Below are 21,114 nucleotides of genomic sequence, written 5' to 3'. Positions count from 1 at the left end.
GGAGAGAGTTAGCAAGCTCTCTAGGGTCTCTTCTTATAATGACAGTGATCCAATTAGAACAGGGCTCCACCCTCATGATTCATTCAACCTTAATCTCCTCCTTTCTTCAAATACAACCAGGCTGGGTGTTAGAGTTTCAGCATAAGAATATTGGAGAGACACAAATATTCAAACGTAGACAGCATATTAAAAAGCAGAGATATTACTTTGCCTACAAAGGTCCGTATAGTCAAAGCTATGGTTTTCCAGCAGTCATGTATGGATGTGAGAGCTGGACAATAAAAAAGGCTGAGGGCCAAAGAACCGATGCCTTCGAACTGTGGTGCTGGAGAAGACTATTGAGAGTCCCTTGGACTGCAAGGAGATCAAACCAGTCAATCCTAAAGGAAATCAATCCTGAATATTTATTGGAAGGACTGATGCTGAAGTTGAAGCTCCAATACTTTGGCCACCTGATGCGAAGAGCCACCTCACTGGAAAAGACCCTGACACTAGGAAAGATTGAGGGCACGAGGAGAAGGGGACGGCAGAGGACAGGATGGCTGGATGGCATCACTGACTCAATGGACATGAGTTTGAGCAAACTCTAGGAGATGGTGAAGGACAGGAAGCCTGGCATGCTGCAGTCTATGGGGTCACAAGAGTCGGACACGACTGAGAAATTGAACAACAACAAACATCTAGTCCATAACACCATAAAGAAGCAATTATCCCCCATAATGGCTAAATAAAACCTCTTCAAGTTCTTGACCCTCTACATTGATCAATTTCTCTTGCATAAATTATCCCAGGACTCACATTCTCACTGGAGGGAGTTGACAGAACAATGGTAAGTGAGCAGTGACATTAACATTCATCTCCTAAACAAACACTTCTTGGAAAGAACAGTATTTTTTATCTTAGACAAATTTGTTTGAAGCTCTTTCTCAAAGAGGAATTGGGTCTCTTTTCCAAAACTTGTACCCCACAGCCATCTGATAACACCATTCTGTGACTACTAGGAAATGAACAAAGCAGCAAAATCACAAGCAATCAAGCAGGTTATAGCAAGGAAAGCCACTTCAAAACTTTTTTTTTCCCCACTTTGAAACAGAAAAATTTTAAGACATAAGTGACAAACTAAATTCAAGCCTTCCAGACTCAATTTGCACCGAGAGGAAAACTCTATATAGGAAATAATGCTCAGCTTATAAAACAGTTTATATAATTATTCCTGATTACAACAAAAGAAATTCATGTTAACTTTTAAAAATTATTAAAAAGTAGAGAGTCTAAAAAAAATGCCACCTCTCAATGGCAACAATTGGTTTTAACAACACCGCAATATGTAACTTTGTATCCCAATTCTTCACTTCTTGAATTTTCTCATTTTAAAACTAATTACCATAATTTTTACATAATTTATACATAATATTTCCTCTTCTAACTTGGGGCCAAGAACGTAAATGGTTGGTTTTCTGAATCAATTTATATAAACTATGAATGGGAATATTAAATGAAATGTAGGATGGAATTAATACAAATATGATTCTCCTGGGGAAAAAAATTAAGAAAGGGGCTAAGGGCTGACTTATACCTGTATGCAAAGTTTTTATAGGAATCCTCATACCTTGTTGTTAGTGTTCATCATCCACATTTCTGGAGAAAACTCTCAGATATTTTTCTTTTTTTGGCTCTTTACAGAACTGCTTATGCATATTTGGATTTTCTTGTTTCATTGAGAGCCTGGTGAAACCCTAAGCTTATTATGGAGGCCCCCCAGACTCTTCAACCCATTCTGGACATCCTTCGAGAAAGGCCAACAGGTTTCTTCCTCTCCCCAGGATAGTGAGTACTGTTTTCTCCAGGACCTGGGTTAGGGCTATTTTTAGTTGTCTCATACAAATTCAGGCTTCTCAGGTGGCTCAGTGGTAAAGAATCCACCTGCAGTGCAAAAGACACAGGAAGACACAGGTTCGATCCCTGGGTGAGGAAGATCCCCTGGAGGAAGAAACGGGAACCTACTCCTGTACTCTTGCCTGGGAACTCTCAAGGACAGAGGGGCCTGGCAGGCTATAGTCTGTGGGGCGGCAAACCAGTAGGACACTACTGAGCGACTAAACAATAACAACACACAAATATATGCCCACGGCCCCGAACATGTCCACCCCTGGGCACCAAGGCAGAGATGATCTTTTTCATTTTTGGAGGAAAAAAACACCTATTCTCTACATTTCTGCTTAAAGATTTCAGGGAGACATGTTTAGAGAAATAACTTTCCTGTGGTCCAGTGGTTAAGACTCCACACTTCCAAAGCAGGGGGAGAAAGTTTGAATCCTCGTCAGGAAACTAAGATTCCAAATGTTGTGCAGCACAGCCAAAACAAAACAAAACAATAATAGATTACCTTTATTTTTAAAATGCCCAATTAACACTAACATAAAATGGAACAATCAATTGCTTGGTTTAAGAAAACAGTTCACAACTTGGGGGAGGAATGGTTATCAAATTCACCCAAGAAGACATGCAAATTTCATAACCAGAAGGGTTCTCGCCAGCCTCAATCCCACCAACTTCCTCTTTCTGGCACACACACAGGGGTCATGAATGGGGGTGGAAAACAAATACACAAGTGTGACTGGCAATTTCCCAAAGCCTTCTATGTCAATGTTATGCTTTCTCTCTTCTTCCCCAGCTGAGAAGCAGCCATGTTCATTACAGAGTGACATTACAGAGTTCATTACAGAGTGACAGATGCCTGTTTCTGGATTTAGTTGCTTTTCTTCTTCGATAGGAACACAAATGTGATCCCGACTGATGCAAATTGAGTCTTGAACCTCCCTGCAATACCAAAGCCAGGGCTAAACATAAAGGAGTATCTTCCGTCCCACTTACAAGTCTTCCTTCCTGGAAGAGGTGCACAGCTCCAATCCAAGTTCTCAGTGATAAGCCATCCTGTACCATGGAAAACTGTTGGTTGCTAAGTCGCGTCCAACTCTTTGCAACTCCACGGACTATAGCCTGCCAGGTTCCTCTGTCCCTCGAATTCTCCAGGCATTGCAGGCAAATTCTTTACCAAATGAGCCACCAGGGAAGCCCTCCATCCTATACCATGTGTGAAAGTGTGAAAGTACAGTCGTTCAGTCGTGGCTGACTCTTTGCAACCCTATGGACTGTAGCCCACCAGGCTCCTCTGCCCATGGAATTCTCCAGGCAAGGGTACTGGAATGGGTAGCCATTCCCTTCTCCAGAGGATCTTCCTGACCCCGGGATCAAACCCAGGTCTCATGCACTGTAGGTGGAATCTTTATGGTCTGAGCCACCAGGGAAACCGCACCATGGTTTACAGCAATTAAGATGAGATTATCTCTTATCCCATCACTTCTTCCTCTGTACCCAACAGACTGCAAGCAAAACTATCAATATAATATCCAGCATGCCTTGTTACTGCAGTACTTCATAGGTGCCCATGAAATCACACTTTGTATGAAGGCCACAGTACGTACACCTGTCAAAGCCAAAAGAGTGTCCTCAAAGACGCCTTTCCACTCACCCACCTTCCTGTCCCAGCTGTTTCTACACATGGTCATCTCTCATGCAAAGATGAGATGGAATGCGAGGGATTAGAGATACCTCAGGTGGTGAAGGACACACACCATGTTGAAGGTATTGACCTGGCCTCAAACTTGGTGATAGTAGAGAGGGGCAATGGGTCTCCCTGCCCAGGTCACTGAGGTCCTTGAAGCTTCTCTATTAAGGAGGGAAAGCAGAGGGAAGCCGCCAACCGGTTTTCCCAATGTAGTTGCACCTGCCTTGGAGAAACTGCTCCTTAATTTGGCAGTTGGTTTTCTGTCAGACTTCACTTCTAATATCATTAATGTCTGCCTCTTTGTGTCCATCTATCAGTATTTCAGTGGGAGGTTATGACAGGCTACATTAGGAAAAAGGAACATAAAGCTATCATAAGCTGGAATCCCTCACTTCAAATCACATATTTTGTTCAGAAGTACAGTGGTGTAACTTTAAGAATTCTAAATCTGACCTTGTGGTTCCTAAGATGTATTACATATTTACCACACACACATACACACACAGTCTGTATCCACAAATACATTGCTTTGGGTATCTGAGCATTTTCCCATTTCCAGATGTGTATATACACTTAGATGCTGTTTGAGGGATATATAAATCATGTTTGTTGAAATATTGTTTGTGGTTTCTGTTTTTCAACATCCTGCTGGGGAAATTTCACAAACATGCAAAATCTGGCATGAGACATTTGCTTCAGAAAGAACTGTCAGAGAAACAGAAGTAACTTATGCCTTAACCAGGCAATGCACCAATGGGAAGCAAGAAAAAAACATGAAATCTAGCTTCCTACCAACTCGACATGACAGCTAATCGTTCTTATTTTATAGTCCCCAGATATCCATATTAATAAAGTGCTTTGAGATGACTGCTCTTGGAAAATTCAGGCTCTATCACTTTAAAACTTCGACAAGCGGACTACTTAATCAAAATCAAAACAATTAATAAAGTGGATCGCTTCAGCTATCACACCTAAATCAAATGACTCTCTCCTCATGCTCTTTAGTCTATAACCTCTCTCCTATTCTTGTCTATGCAGATATCGCCACCTGAATGTTTGATGGGGATGGCCAACTCTAGGAAGCCAAACAAAACTCTTAATCCTACGCTATAAACCAGCCCCACCTGCAAAAACGTCTCTTTTGTTGAATGGCACCTATGTTCACCTGGGGCTTCCCTGGTGGTTCAGTGGTAAAGAACTCATCTGCCAATGCAGGAGACTCAGGTTCAATCCCTGCGTCGGGAAGATACCCTGGATAAAGAAATGGTAAGTTGCTCACTCCAGTGTTCTTGGCTGGGAAACTAGATGGACTCAGGAGCCTGGTGGATTACGGTTCATGGGGTCACAAAACAGGTGGACACAACTTGGCAACTGAAAAACAACAATCTATGTTCCCCAACTTGTCCAAGCCAGAAATCAGGAAGACATCGGAAACTTCTTCCTTCCCCTAACTCCTCACATTCAGTGATAAACCCGGCTGTTTCCATCTTCCAAACATCTTAGATTTATCCACATTCCACCATGCAGGACTGCTCACCTGGTTCAGGAACCTATCTCTTAACCTCATCTACTGCAATACTCTCTCTTAGGTCACCTTTATGTCACCTTCATCATCCAGAAGCAACAATGTACATGCCTTAAAGGTTCATAATGCTCATATTTCCAACCAGGAGGAATTTTTTAAAAAAGAATTTGCTGGTAATCTTTATATTCTAACAATTCTCACCTGTGTTTAATTACTGACTACATCTCTATATGCTACACGTTAACTACCATCTTCTCTATAATACTATGCATTTTATGGAATTTCAATCACTATCCATGTTTCATTTATTTTGTCACCTGATACTAGGTACATGGAAGGTATTTTATTTAACTTTTTTTTTAACATGGACCATTTTGAAAGTTGTTACTGAATTTGTTGCAATATTGTTTCTGTTTTATGTTTTGGTGTTTTGGCTGCAAGCCATGTGGGATCTTAGCTCTCTGACCAGGGATGGAACCTGTATCCCCAGGAAGGCTAGGTCTTAACCCCTGCACTGCCTGAAAGGTCTCCTGGAATGTATTTTAGAAATAGCATTATTTATAGAAGCCTTTCATTTTATGACCATAAGTATTCTGCTGTGCTGATAATCAAAAGTGATTCAACTATTCCTATATTGGAACTGATGTTGTTTCACAGACCACATGGCAAGGAATAACTGCGCATAAAGTGTTTTGCCACTATTGATTTTTTTTTTTTCATGCAGACTTTGATGGGTGGAATTACTGATTCAAACTCCTGCTTTTGACCATAATGTTAGGCAACACAGCAGAGTGGCTAAGAAAGCACACTCTAAGACTTTTGAGGTTCCAATCCTAGTTCCACCACTTCCTGCATGACCTTAGACAACTTACTTAACCTCTCTATGACTCAGTTTCCTGTAAAATGAATGAAAACTGAACCTTCCCTTATGGAGCTGTCACGAGGATTAGACAGAAAACACATGACAAGCTCTCAGAACAAAGCTTGGTGAAAAGCAAGCGCTCCACAAAGCCTATTTTACATATTTATACATACACCTTCATTTCCAAAAGGATCACGTTAATATTTAATACAGCCAGTAGGGCATATCAGTTTTACTGCAACTCTGTCACCAAAAGGCATTAACACTATTTTTGGTGATTCTTACTTAGTAAATATCCAGTGTATCTTAGCACACATTTTTTTTTAAATGCCAAAGAGTAAAACAGTTGTTCCTTAAGTACATTTATAGTGCTTAAATAAAAATAGCTTGGGGGACATTACTTATTTATTCTTTAGTATTATATATACTCTGACCAAATAAGCTTACCAGTTTATGTTTTTAAGAAAACAAGTTACATGAGTTGCCTTGTTTCTTCTAATAATGATCAGCAATACATAGAAGGATGGAAAAGAATGGTGTGGGTAACCCTTCAATTGGCAAGAAATTAACAGCTCATTAGATTCATTCTTCTGCTGTAGTGCCCAGAGATCATTGTCAAAGGAAATTTTATATATATATAAATCCAAAATTGGTCATTATGCAGTTGATCCCAGCCCTTGTCAAAAAGACTCTAGCAGAAAGACACAGGTAACCTAAAAGAAACAATTTATGCAATGCATGTGATGGTTTGGATACCTGTTCCATAGTTAATGAGAAATATTATATAAAAAGACAAACTGACTTATATTAGAAGACAAAAGTATGATTAAAGTCTAAGTTTAAATACAAACACATATTTGTCAAAAAACAACATAATGAATGAACTTAACTAGAAACCCAACAAGGCCTAAATTCCAGTGCTTCCTGTATCACAAATGAGGTATCTAGAGCAGTGCTATTCAAACGATCAGTCAGGACCCACTGAGTCATTAAGTAAAGTTAGTGACAATCTTTTAAAGTTTATAAATAAATTTATTTTATTGTAGCATACCTGACATACAACATTCTATTAGTTTCAGGTGTACAATATAATGATTTGAGTGCTGTATGTCTGCATTTTTTAAATGAAAAAGAATAGGAGATCACAGAAAGTATGAGTAAATACTGTTTCACTTGTATGTGTGTAGGGTGGTCCTGAGTGGCGCTGGTGTCAGGAAATGAAATGAATTTCCTATTATGGATGACAGTTAAACAATATCAAAATTCACTGCTGGAGAGTACCTCATTTTACTATGCTTCACAGATACTGCATTTTTTACAAATTGAAAGTGTGTAGCAACCTTGCATTGTCGGACGATGGCTTGCGATTTCTCTATTTATTTACTTGCTGTTTTTCTTTTTAAATTAAGGCATATACCTAGTTTTTTAAACATAACACTATTGCACTCTTAGAAGACTACAATATAGTGTAAACATAACCTATTTGCACTAGGAAACCAAAAAATTTGTGTGATTCACTTTATCGTGATACTTTGCTTCACTGCAATGTTCTAGAACCAAACCTGCAATATCTCGAACGCATGCCTATAAGTCATTTAATCTCTGTGAAGCTGTTTCTTCATCTCTTAAATGGAAAGTATTCTACTTCAGAGAGTAGATGCAAATAAAATAATTTCACAACATCTTTTTAACTATAAAACATTGCATTAATATGTTAAGGTTACAGCATTATGGCTAGGTTCCTTAGAGTTAATGTTTCTCTGCTGTATCTGATCACAACACAAAATCACTGTGCTAGAACTTGGACATACTGTATCAAAGATAATTCTGCAAATGTAGTCTCCTAAAAAAAATAGAGCTAGAGACAGGAAATCCTTAAGTTTCTTGAAATTTTTATAATATCTTTGTAGTTCTGACTATACACCCTCTGGGGAAAAAAATAAGACTAAAGAAGAAAGGCAGTATCTCAGTGTCACTGTGGGGCCTTATGAAAGAATCATCACTTATGAGAATGACCGAAAGGGGGATATGTTTACAGGCTATTCCCAGAGGAGGCCAGATCATGAATGTAAGCTGCCATCTCACTGTCTGCACAGCCCTTCAGTGATACTTTACTTGCAGGTATAAATCACTGCTCTTTGCTTCCCACTGAAAGTTTAGAATCCTGTACCAGTCTCTAAATGCCACAAACAATTCCAGGCAGCACATCTTTATCTAGCTACACATGTTATCTGCACACATCATGGTACCACAAGATAAGAAACATCTCAAGACTGCCAGCTAACAAAATTGGAAACGGCTAAGACGAAAGGTACACTTCCTCACAACTCTGGCTACCAATAAAGCACGCTTCTGAAGGAAAAGACATTCTAAAGATTCTGAGTAAATAAGAGATGGTACCTCTCCCCATAAAAATAGAAAGGACTTTAAAAAGGAACAGAATTTCTACTTTGCTATTGTTTAGTTACTAAGTCATTGCCAACTCTTTTGTGACTCCATGGACTGTAGCCCACCAGGCTCCTCTGTCCATGGGATTTCCAGGCAATACTGGAGTGGGTTGACATTTCCTTCTCCAGGGGATCTTCCCGACCCAGGGATCAAACCCACATCTCCTGCTTGGCAGGTAGATTCTTTACCACTGAGCCAAATAGGAAACCTGAATTCATACTTAGATGATTTAAAAAACCACTTTAGGATAAACTGAAGACAGGAATGTTTGTGAAGACTCAGTGATATGGCTATGATGACCCTTCATTTTTTAAATGGTATCTGTGACCTTCAGATCAGCTTGTTCTGAGTTTTGTTTCCTGTAAGCCTTAGGGATTTTTTTGCACTGATCAATCAGCCCACATTACCCCTCTAAGCCTAACCAGGTTCACAAATGTAAAACATCTGGCCCGGTTGAGAGGCTCAGTTTGCAGCTCACAAAGGCTCATGGGTTCACCTGGGAATGCTGCACGCATGCCTGCTGGGCAAATGAATGTAGAAATAGATCTGCAATGGCCTTAACTTTCTCTATGACTAATTCCCATCACTTTGAGGAAGGGGACGGGGACTGTGACAGATGAGGATGTATAGAAGGCAGATAGCATGAGGAAAGTTGTCAGGGGGTGATCAAGAATGTTTTAGTCACTGCCCATAGAGTTCCTGCTAGAGAGAGAGAATCAAACAGCCTGAATCAGCCTGGTTCTGGCAGCCTGCCAGGTAGCTTTTGCTTACCTGTGATCTTCGTTGAAAACCATGTGGGATGTGTCACAGCAAAAGTGCCTTTCTCATAACAATCTCAACACAATGGAAATATCTTCCTAACCGAAGGACACACTTGTTTGGAAGAACTCCACAGAATTAATACTGAGCAGAACCTTGGCTATTCTTCGACTGTGTGTTGAGATCCTGGAAGGTTAAGTGACTTACCTTAGGTCACACAACTGGCAGCAAGCACTGTCTTGACTAAGACCAAGAGCTAAACAGACTCTCCCAAGATAAAATATGCCTACAATTGTGCCTATTAACACGTTTTCAAAGAGAAAAGGTTCCTTACTACTCAGAACTTTAGTTTAATCACTATACCTGTCTACTACCCTAGAACACTGAGATATATGACTAAGTATGCATTGTTTTAAAACCATTCATCAATTAAATTGATGGGATAGTGCCCACACATTAGGTTTGAAAAGGAATTCCTATCTCTGATACACCTTACTACAGGTATGAAATTTAAGTAACTTTGTCCATATTTATAGTAGGTTGCTTGAGACTGAAACAATAATATATAAAGATACATAATTCTCTCATAGATAATGAGATAAGTATGTTAGAAATATACAATGTGCATGGAAACTTCAAGCATTCAAACTTACAGGTTTATATCAAAGAATAAGGAAATCAATTTACTACTACACCTGATATCAGCAAAACATCTGTGCCCATAAAATAAATTTTCTTGAGTATTTATAAAAAACTAGAAAGAAAAGCACATACAGTAACCAAGTTTATTAAAAAAAAAAAACAAAACGTAGCGCATGTGTGTTTTAGTTGCTCAGTATAAGCAGCTACAAATACTCCTTTCTGTGGTGAGAAATAAGTCCACTCATTAAAATCCCTGCAAAATTTTCACCACACACACGTGTAACAGATGGAGTCTAAAAAACAGCTAAGCATTTCATAAGCCAAATGCTCAAAAATTAATAATAAAAGATGTTAACAATGCTGTATTATATTGCATAAATGAGCACAACAGATCCCTGCCCTCTGCTTTCACCTCTCATCTCATCCCACCTTTCTCCAAATGTGTGCTCACCCATTTACATCCCCTACTCTGCAACCAAATCACAACCATCCAAAGGCGAGGTGTCTGCTGCAGCCCCAAACACTTGACTGATAACATCCGGTTTGCCATTCCAGGAAATCCCAGAGTGTGTTTTAATCCTCTGCCCACAGCTTGCAAAAGAAAAACGAGAGAGGATCTAATCGATACCAGCACCCCAGCTGTGACCTGGCACATAAAGAAATCAAGAAAATAAATCCCATCCATAATCTGTATAATTTAACACTTGGAAGAAAGCAACATCTGGGATCAACTCCAAGCGGGACACTGCTGCTGGCCATGTCTGTGGTTTCTGCACTGAGTGCTAAGCCGGTGACAAGGGGACACTCCACGTCCTCAACAATCAGCAAAAACAACGTCTCTTCCTAATAAGAAGTAATCTACCCCCAAAAATGAGGCAGGTGAAGAGAAGGAAACATCTACTCCTTGCCAGTTAAGCACCTGATAAAGGCTCCCCTTACACTTCAAAGACAGGGAAAACTGGAACTCCTTCCCAAAGGTGGGTCCTGGGCAAACTATTGTCTTGCTGACCAGTCAAAATCCAAAATGAAAGCTCATATAATACAGGGGAATGACTTTGTTCTATCATACAGCCCCTTCTGGACACTCCAAAGTCCTATCCCCAGGTGAAGTTGGGGGGGAAAAAATATCCCCTGTAGTTATGACTCCCTCGAAAGGCTTTCCAGATTTTTTAAATTACAGGAAAATGAACACAAGCAGAACATAAGCAGATACCTACATATCATCTAAATCACTAGATCTACACCCAATTTTTTAAAAAGTAAACCAATAAGCAGGACAGGGCATTATAGGAAACTATATATTATGTTTCCTTAATACTATATATTAAGTATTATATGATAATACTTTCTCTGTCAAACCTTCTCAGAGGTTATAATTGTATTTGGCTGCTTCAGGCTTGTCAGAGAGCCTTCCTTTTTAATAGTCGCAACCTAAAAGGAGTAACTGTCAAGGGGCGACCCAGCTGAAATCAAACAACAAAAACGGGAACTGTAATCCGCCTGAAATGGGAGGAGGGAAAGGAAGGGAGACTCCTGTATTCATCCGTCAATATTAATGTCCTTTGTTGTTCACCTTTACACAGAACAGCGAGCGCTACCCTGCTCCTTTTTCTCCTAACACCCGTGTCAGGGTAATCTTTCCTAAAAGCTGTCTCGTTGCCTCGAAGACCCAAGCTAGCGGAGTCTCTCTCCCCATTAACACTCCACAGCTGTCCTCCAGCACCACCCCCACCATGAGCAGAGAGGGTGGTCAGAAGTAAAAACATTGCTGAAATACCCGTTCCCCTCCAAAGACCAAAGAGCAGAGCGGCGCAGATGTTGAAATTTACTAACCCCCGCCCCACCGCCTCTCCGAGCGCGCACACATACACCGGGTAACCCGGGATGGGAGGGAGGAGGAAGGCTCGGGCCGGACTGTCAGAGCGGCTCTTCTGAGGACGGTGCCACATTCCGCACTCCGGGAATGTGGAAGGCAGAGGGAAGGTTCTGCGCCTCCCTTCTGTTTTGGGGATGTTCTCTCTCCGCGACTGTTGTCTCCCTCTCCACCCTGGGAAGTCGTTGCAGCCCTTGCTTTCTTTAAGGTAAAGGAGAAGGAGGGAGAGAAAAGCCGTCCGTTCTCCTCTTCCAACTTGACACACACACACCCGGTAGCCACTCCAAACTCCGCAGGCAGAGCCCGCAGCAGGCGGGCTGGCCGCGCGCTCCCCTCAGCCGTCCCGGCACTCCCTCCGGGAACCCATGCCGAGAGCTCCCATCCGGCGTTGAGGGGCGAGACCCCGAGGCGCAACCCTCTGCCAGGAGGTGGCTGAGCAAAGCCCCTAACCCGCAGCGCGATGCCAGAATTAGGCATTTGCAGCCGGGCTGAGCGAGAGGGGCACGGGGGCAAGGACGCGAAATTCGCACTCGCTCGGGCTAGGACCAGAGTAGAATAAAACTTCGCCCCGCGGAGACTCACCCACGCCGTATTTCTCGTGCTCCGTAGGTATCCACATGGCTAAACAGGGGTCCGGGGTCTTCAGGCTTTGTAATCCCCGCGCCCCTTCTCCGGCTCACAACAATGCACAGCTCCCGAGTAGTGGCTGCAGCGCTGGAGCCCCGCGGCTCCGCGCGGGCTGCGGTCGCTGGGCAGGGTCTACGCTGAAGGCTCCCGAGCCCAGCGTTGACACCGCGCGGCCGAGGCTGCGCCGCCCGCAGCTCTGCCGGCGGTGGCTGCTCAGAGTCCTCCGACGCGCTCCCGGGAACCCAGAGGCGCAGTCATTGTTCTGATTCACTGAACTAAGCGAACACGCCGGAGCACTCTCCGGCGCACCCCCGCCCGTCAGCGCCTCTTCTAGCCCTCCCTGCCGAGCGCCCCGCGGCACGCTGGGAACTGTAGTTCTGCAACAGCTCCATCCCGGAAGGAGGTGGGGAGTTAGCGGCTAGGGGCGGGACTACGTCCCGCTCGCCACGTTCTATTGGTCCAGATCGTGACGGCGCGGAGTGGGCGTGGAGGAAAAGTCGCGTCAGTGGGGAATTCGTTTCCAATCGCGTTTCCATTGGTCCCGCGCCTGTTCTGCGGCCCTTTTTTTTTTTTTTTTCCCCTCAGCCGAGTAATGGCTGCTCCCAAGACCCAGGGGGCTGCTACCCAAGGGGAGGAGGACAGTGATGGCAACCGTGGTGGAGCCAGAGGTGTCAGCTATGAGGGTGAGTACGGTGCCTCTGAGGTGCAAATGGTTTTTTGTCTTCGTTTCTCTCCAACCTGGAATACAGCTGACTGCTGGACGGACCTCAGCTCTAAGGCCACTTGAGCGCGAAGGGGCCACGGGTGGAGCCCCGCGGGACAGGAGGGGGTGGGAGGAGGCTACTTGCTGGAGACTGTCTGGGAGCGAAGAGAAAATGGGATGAAATGGCCTTATCCTCAGCCAAGGAAGTTCCCTGGGTTCTGTCCTACGTTTGGAGCTCCCACCTTTACTCTCGCTGCCGAGTGGGCGTGGGTCTAGGTTTGCGCGTGTGTGAGTGTAACTCTGGAATTAGCTGTCCTCTTTCCTCGCCGGTAGTCTACCCTCGCCTCGGTTTGCTTGGTTTGGCCTCGAGAGATAGGTTTTATTTGGGTTCGAGCGGATTTCCATTTGCAAACTGGTTGGTCACTCTACAGATTTTTCTCAGTTGTTGGCTGGAGCAGCCTCTGAAGGGAAAGTCTGTATGACTCTCACAGCTTCTTCCCCTGTCAACTGCCCCGGGCGTTCTCCAGGATTGAATGTAGAGCCTAGGAGATCTTCCCAAACTCTGGGTCCTTAGAGTAATAGGAAAGGAAATGGTAATTTGTAGTCATGGCTTCAAAGAAAGTCATCACAGCTACTTTGGCTTTGCTTCACTTTCAGGTTGTCTTCTGACCCAGTATAGAGAGCAAAAATAAAACTTTGAAAGCTGCAGAGGAGGTTATCTTTAGAATCCCTAGCCCCTTTCTTTTGTTGTTGTTCTATCCATCTATCATCTATCCATTTATCAATGAGTCCTATCCGACTCTTTGCATCCCCATGGACTGCAGCACTCCGGGCTTCCCTGTCTTTCACTGTTTCCCTGAGTTTGCTCAAACACATGTCCATTGAGTCATTGATGCCATCCAATCATCTCATACTCTGTTGCCCCCTTCTTCTCATGCCCTCGGCCTTTCCCAGCATTAGGGGCTTTTCCAGTGAGTCAACTCTTTGCATCAGGTGGCCAAAGTATTGGAACTTCAGCATCAGTCCTTCCAATGAATATTTTAGGTTGATTTCCTTTAGGATTGACTGGTTTGATCTCCTTGCAGTCCAAGGGACTCTCAAGGGTCTTCTCCAGTACCTCCGTTTGAAAGTATCAATTCTTTGACCCTCCGCCTTCTTTATGGCCCAACTCTCACATCCATACATGACTACTGGAAAAACCATAGACAGACCTTTGTCAGTAAAGTGATGTCTCTGCTTTTTAATACACTGTCTAGTTTGTCATAGTTGTATCCTTATAGTCTGTGTATCACCAACCTTACTCCCTTCTTTTTTGGGCTCATACATAAGTTAACACAGCTACTTGTCTTTTTCCTTTTGATTTCTGTTTTGTTTGGCCACACCATGCAGCTTGCAGGGGCTTAGTTCCTTGACCAGGGAGCCAGTCTAGGTCTCCTGCAGTGGAAACTCTGCCCTCTTCAGAGTCTTATCCACTGGACTGCCAGGGAAGTCTGTTGATGTTTTTTCTGTTAGGTCAGTTTATTTCTCTTCCTAGTTTCTTGTCTTGTCACACCAAAAACTTAAGAGTGATAGACGAAAGGGTACAGAATAACAGACAAGTTACAGTTCAGTTTGGCTCAAGCAGACAGATCTTTTTTTAGACAGACACTCCTAAAACATGGGAGCAGACTGACTCCAAGGGAGCTCCCTTCTTCCTTCCTGTTGATCCTGTTTGATATCCCACTTTCATACTTCCAGTGTCTTCCTTTTGCCTATGGTGTGTGCAAAGTAGAACTTGTACCCACCACCAGTCAATGAAAGGGAATGCAAATAGGCATATACTCAAGGCTGATTGACAATTGTAAGTTATGTAACAGCAGGCTATGTTGTTTCTGTCTTCTCATAATTCAGTCTGTTATGATTAGATGTAGAAAGTTCATGAGCCCTTACTGGGCTCCTAAGTGCCTAAGGTTACTTGGAGAAGCCCCTTGTTTATTTTGTATCCACTCACTGTGTGCCTAGGGCACATGTGCCAGAGTTGAAAAGTCTCTGGTTATTTTGTAGCATATCTATGAGCTCCAGCTTGCATCCCTTTCAGCCAGGCCTCCCTTGTTGCTCATTTCTAACTTCCTGACATAACAAATGTGGTTTGAGGCTTAAATTTGGTTCTTCATCCTTGTCATTGTTTTTTTGTTGTTGTTAATTTCTTGCTTTGTGCTTTCATGGTTAAATTGACTTTTAGTCATAAATTTTGTCTTAGCACAGAGTTAGTGCTACTTCTTCCCACTTCAGTGAAACCCCTAGTTCTGAAATTATTTCAGTACCTCTTTGGAGAAATTTTTAGTAAGCTCCATTCTTAAATATTTTGTTATATTCATACCCTAAACAGTTCATTTTGGGATATGCCACATAGTCAACTCTTATCTTATAGTAACATACTAACGATTTTCCAGATTCTCAAAGTTCCAAAAGGCTACTTGTTTAACATTTGAAGGTGCAATCTTTGGTAAATTTATCTCACCAAGTAACTCATAAAAAAGAAAATGGGCTATGCCTTTCAAAAGCATTGTGTGACTTTTAAATACATTAGTCATTTTAAAATTATAAAACATTTAATCATCAAGAGTTCAAACCGTTCAGAGGTGTGTAAGGTAAAAAAGTAAAAGTTCTTGCACCACACAGTCTCAGTCCCAAAGTAACAATTCTTGGGGGTTTGGTAAGTATTCTTTTCAATAAGTTTTATGTATGACACGCATCTATATGGTTTTGATTTCTTTTGAATAAAAAAGGATCATTCAGTGTAAACTTAAAGCTCTGCCACCTTCTTTCTTCCAGTGTTCTATTATGGACATTCTTCCATGTCAGTACATCTGCTCCTTCATTCTTTTTTAAAGACTGTGTCCGTAGTATTCCATGATATGAATGCGCCATATGTTAACCATTCCTCCGTTAATGAACATGTAAGTGTAGCTTTAGTTTTTCACTAATGTCGTGAACAGCTCTACATACATATTTTTGTCCACTGGGTGTATATTTCTTGAGAAATTAGGTCAAATGTGACACGTTTATAATTGTGATAGATGTCAGATTTTCCCCTTCAATGGTGAGTAGACATTCCCACCAGTAATAATATGAATATCCTTTTCTCCAGATCCTTACAAAACTGTGATGACCATCATTCATTCAGGATCAATGTTTAGATGACTATTAGAGTGAATTGAGTATCTGATGGAAAGCATAATTTTAGATTCCAGTTTATTTTCAACAAAAGTATTGAGCAGTGAATTTGCTATCTGTACCAGAAAAGAATTCTTCACTCTGATTCAGGACTGCCCAGTAGTCTCACTAATGATTGGTTTTTAAGTCATAAGGTAAAGTTGTCGTTAAAAATTCCTTTGATAACCCATGTATCGTGTGACTTTATCCACATTCTTTGCAAAGTCTATGAAGTGTGATACAAATTTTGGGTGAAACTACAGATGTTAAAAGTATGTATATTCATATTTTTTGTTAAGCAGCCAGTTCGGCTATCAGTTATGTCTTTCCCTGTAAAAATCTTTAATTTCTTGAAAACTAAGTGGTTTCCCTCTAATTCTAATTAAAATGTCAATCTGTGTGTTTAATATTCTGGGACAGAAGGGACTATGGAGTCTTTTTATAGAAACCCTAGCAATTGTGCAAGATTTCTGCTGGAATGAGTCACTTTGTGGTGTGCAGGATGGTGTGACTGACACCTTCCCTGAGGTCTGTGTACCAGACTCCATCTTCCATCAGGGAATCCTCTGATCGTACACACTACCACCTTCCAAACATTCGAACAGTGACTAGAACTTCATGTTTTTCCCGAAAACTGGGAACAGATAAAATACACTCAACATTTCTCACATTTGGGGAGGTTCAGTTCAGTTCAGTTCAGTCGCTCAGGCATGTCCGACTCTTGCGACCCCATGAATTGCAGCACGCTAGGCCTCCCTGTCCATTACCAACTCCCGGAGTTCACTCAGACTCACGTCCATCGAGTCAGTGATGCCATCCAGCCATCTCATCCTCTCTCGTCCCCTTCTCCTTCTGCCCCCAACCCCCCCCAGCATCAGAGTCTTTTCCAGTGAGTCAACTCTTCACATGAGGTGGCCAAAGTACTGGAGTTTCAGCTTTCGCATCATTCCTTCCAAAGAAATCCCAGGGCTGATCTCCTTTAGAATGGACTGGTTGGATCTCCTTGCAGTCCAAGGGACTCTCAAGAATCTTCTCCAACACCACAGTTCAAAAGCATCAATTCTTTGGAGCTCAGCTTTTTTCACAGTCCAACTCTCACATCCGTACATGACCACAGGAAAAACCATAGCCTTGACTAGTTGGACATTTGTTGGCAAAGTAATGTTTCTGCTTTTGAATATGCTATCTAGGTTGGTCATAACTTTTCTTCCAAGGAGTAAGCGTCTTTTAATTTCATGGCTGCAGTCACCATCCGCAGTGATTTTGGAGCCCAAAAAAATAAAGTTTGACACTGTTTCCACTGTTTCCCCATCTATTTCCCATGAAGTGATGGGGCCAGATGCCATGATCTTCATTTTCTGAATGCTGAGCTTTAAACCAACTTTGGGGAGATTACTGGGGAAATTTTTCTGATGGAGGTGATTTCTTCTGACAGTTAATCTGTGCTTTCATATTGTAGCATTCTGATAGAGTCAACTTTTTTCCCTATAAATGCATGCCCAGTAGACGATGATCAGGATAATGCTTCTTTGGACTTACAATGCATATCCTCCAAGCTCCAAACTCTGCTTTTGGGACCAAAACCATGTCTTGTTTTTGTCTGCTTGACCCTGTTCTTGTCACCTTGTCAGTGTTTGATAAATGTTTGACCAGAACTGAATTCTAGCCTGGATGATTGCAAAACCTTCATATTGATCTCACTGATCCTTGATTTTGCTGTTCTTAATCCGCCTTCCAAAACTCAAATGTATTCATGGATCTTCACTTCACATCTTCAGTGTAACTCTAATGCATTGCATTTAAGGTTCTTAATTGACGTTTCCAGCCTCATTGTCAGACACCCTGCTTCCCTTCCCAAATCTCCATTATCACACTTAACATAATAGGTTTTCATCATTTGTTGGCAATTTTGTCTACACCAGTAGACTGTGAACTTCTTGAGGGTAAGAGGTGTCTTATTTTATTTTTATACATCCAGTGCTTATCAGAACTGTGTGTAGTAAACATTCTGTAGCAATCTGATGATTAGAATCTGTTTGAAATTTATCCAAAGTACTTAAAATGATTGCTGTTTTAGGCAGAGGAATTGAAGAAGAATAAAAAACTGAGTAGATGTTGTGTGCTTGTGAAAATACTAATTGTAAAATGTAGAATATCATCATGAAGTGTCAACTTGGTCAGAGATAATCACAGTTAGCATTTTAGCATAGTTTTTCAGTCTTTTTTTAAGTGAAGGGTTAGTTTTTAGATAATGATTAAACTTTTTTGAAAGAATACTTCAGATCTGTCCTTTATAACCTTGAACTCATAACTGAGTGGACTACTACACAGACCTGGAAATCTGTATTCCATTATCTATGTGGCCGTTACCCAGTTTTCCACAGGTTGTCATCTTTCAGAATTAAGGCTTGAGTCCAGTCTCATATATTTGACATGACAGTGGAAGGAAGACTAAAGCCTATCATGGAAAAACTGTATTTAAATTTCAATTCTGACATTTAGTAGCTGTGTATGGTAGATTTATTGCAGATTTATGAAAACATAAATAATACCTACCTTGCAGAGTTTGTGATTATTCATTGAATTTTATATTTATGAAAGACTGATATACTTCCTTTTATAAAGTTGGAAATCAGTAAATATCAGTTGAATTAAGTATAAAGATATGCCTAATTGAACTGTAAAACTGCCCATTCTGATTTACTTAGAAGCAATCCAAATTATGGTGTAACCAAGGGGAAGCTTAGGAATGTAGTGGTGATAACTGATTAGGCTGCCCATGCATTCCTAGGGCTTGTCAGAGTGTCTGTTGGTGCTCTGTACTGGTATTGCAACTATGTGCTCTGAAAGCCTTTTGTATTATCTTCTATACCCTTTCTCAGCTCTGCCCAGTGCTGCCCCCTCACACCCAGCTGCCAGCTCTTCACACATACACCACCCACATTTAGACTCATGGGCAAGAAGCTCAAATAACCTTACATACTCAGATGGCCTGGAAAGTACAGGCCAGAGCATATGAAGGAAGAAAAAGAATTACAGCTGCTAGGTTTGATGTAAGGTTCTGAAGGGGCCTTCTTTAGAACATCCTTTGTTTTCCTTTAAAATGTACATGGGGCCCAACTTTTAGGATATTAAGAGGAGATATTATAATAATGATGATGATGGTAACTAACATTTGTTGAGCAGTCATTGTGCCAAGTACTGTTTCAAATGCTTTTGGAGATCTTATTTTTTCTCACAGCATCCCTGGGATAGATATTCATATTATCCCCTTTCTATTTACAAAGGAGGAAACTGGTGCAAAGAGCAAGTGGCACAAGGTCACACAGTAACTGAAAGAGAACTTTTAGTCCAATTACTATTAGAAAGATGTCTCATAGTAACTAAATTCCGTTGGATGAGGTCTGAAACAGACCTTCCTGAAACATAAATTTGTTCTAAAGCTTATGTTACTATAGAAAGGCAACATAGTATGAGAAAAGAGATCAGGCCAGTTCAGTTCAGTCAGTTGTGTCTGACTCTGCAACCCCAGGAACCGCAGCACGCCAGGCCTCCCTGTCCATCACCAACTCACGGAGTCCACCCAAACCCATGTCCATCAAGTCAGTGATGCCATCCAACCATCTCATCGTCTGTTGTCCCCTTCTCCTCCTGCCTTCAATCTTTCCCAGCATCAGAGTCGTTTCAAATGAGTCAGTTCTTCGCATCAGGTGGCCAAAGTACTGGAGTTTCAGCTTCAACATCAATCCTTCCAATGCACACCCAGGACTGATCTCCTTTAGGATGGACTGGTTGGATCTCCTTGCAGTCCAAGGGACTCTCAAGAGTCTTCTCCAACACCACAATTCAAAAGCATCAATTCTTTGGTGCTCAGCTTTCTTTATAGTCCAACTCTCGCTTCCCTGGTGGCTCAGAGGTTAAAGCGTCTGCCTCCAATGAGGGAAACCTGGGTTCAATCCTTGGGTCGGGAAGATCCTGTGGAGAAGGAAATGGCAATCCACTCCAGTATTCTTGCCTGGAGAATCCCATGGATGGAGAAGCCTAATAGGTTGCAGTCCACAGGGTTGCAAAGAGTCAGACATGACTGAGCAACTTCACCTTACATCCATACATGACCACTGGAAAAACCATAGCCTTGATGCTTTTGAACTGTGGTGTTGGAGAAGGCTCTTGAGAGTCCCTTGGACTGCAAGGAGATCCAGCCAGTCCATTCTAAAGGAGATCAGTCCTGGGATTTCTTTGGAAGGAGTGATGCTAAAGCTGAAACTCCAGTACTTTGTCCACCTCATGCGAAGAGTTGACTCATTGGAAAAGACTCTGATGCTGGGAGGGATTGGGAGCAGGAGGAGAAGGAGACGACAGAGGATGAGATGGTTGGATGGCATCACTGACTTGATGGACATGGGTTTGGGTGGACTCCGTGAGTTGGTGATGGACAGGGAGGCCTGGCATGCTGCAATTCATGGGGTCACAAAGAGTCGGACATGACTGAGCAACTGAACTGAGCTGAGTAGATGGACCTTTGTTGGCAAAGTAATGTCTCTTCTTTTTAACATGCTGTCTAGGTTGGTCATAACAACTTAGGATCAAATCCTGGTTACTTAACCAGCCACAGGCAAGTTAAACAACCTCTGATCTTCAGTTTCTCACCTATGCACAGTGGGTGCTAATCATGTCTGTCTTGCTAGAATAATAAAACAGTTAGTGAAGTGATGGGTATAATTCCTGGTCTTCAATAAATGGTGACTTTTATCTCAGTCATAGGTTCAGGAACACCTCCAGCATGTGTGCCAGTGTGGTACAGGTGCTGATTTTGAGTGCTACAACTTTAATGTATCTTTTTCATTTTATGACCAGGTTTCTATTAAGGGATTTGGTCAGTCCTTATAGTATCAGACACAGAGTTAATTTA

General features: G+C 42.0%; 2 protein-coding genes across 2 annotated transcripts in view; one reads left to right on the top strand and one right to left on the bottom strand.

The window, feature by feature from the left end:
* DOCK4 (dedicator of cytokinesis 4) overlaps positions 1-12,154 on the bottom strand; it is a 467,343-nt gene extending 455,189 nt beyond the window's left edge. Inside the window, exon 1 of the mRNA XM_052638395.1 lies at positions 11,674-12,154. Coding sequence (XP_052494355.1) covers positions 11,674-12,154 — 481 coding nt within the window. The remainder of the gene's footprint in view (positions 1-11,673) is intronic.
* A 733-nt stretch (positions 12,155-12,887) lies between these two features.
* Positions 12,888-21,114, top strand: part of ZNF277 (zinc finger protein 277) — a 141,673-nt gene continuing 133,446 nt past the window's right edge. The window contains exon 1 of the mRNA XM_052638994.1: positions 12,888-12,987. Coding sequence (XP_052494954.1) covers positions 12,897-12,987 — 91 coding nt within the window. The 5' untranslated portion in view covers positions 12,888-12,896. The remainder of the gene's footprint in view (positions 12,988-21,114) is intronic.

The sequence above is a fragment of the Budorcas taxicolor genome, chromosome 4 (genome assembly GCF_023091745.1).
Source record: "Budorcas taxicolor isolate Tak-1 chromosome 4, Takin1.1, whole genome shotgun sequence".
NCBI classification, from domain to species: Eukaryota; Metazoa; Chordata; class Mammalia; order Artiodactyla; family Bovidae; genus Budorcas; species Budorcas taxicolor.
Note: the sequence above shows the minus strand (reverse complement) of the source record. Positions and strands in the feature narration are given on the sequence as shown.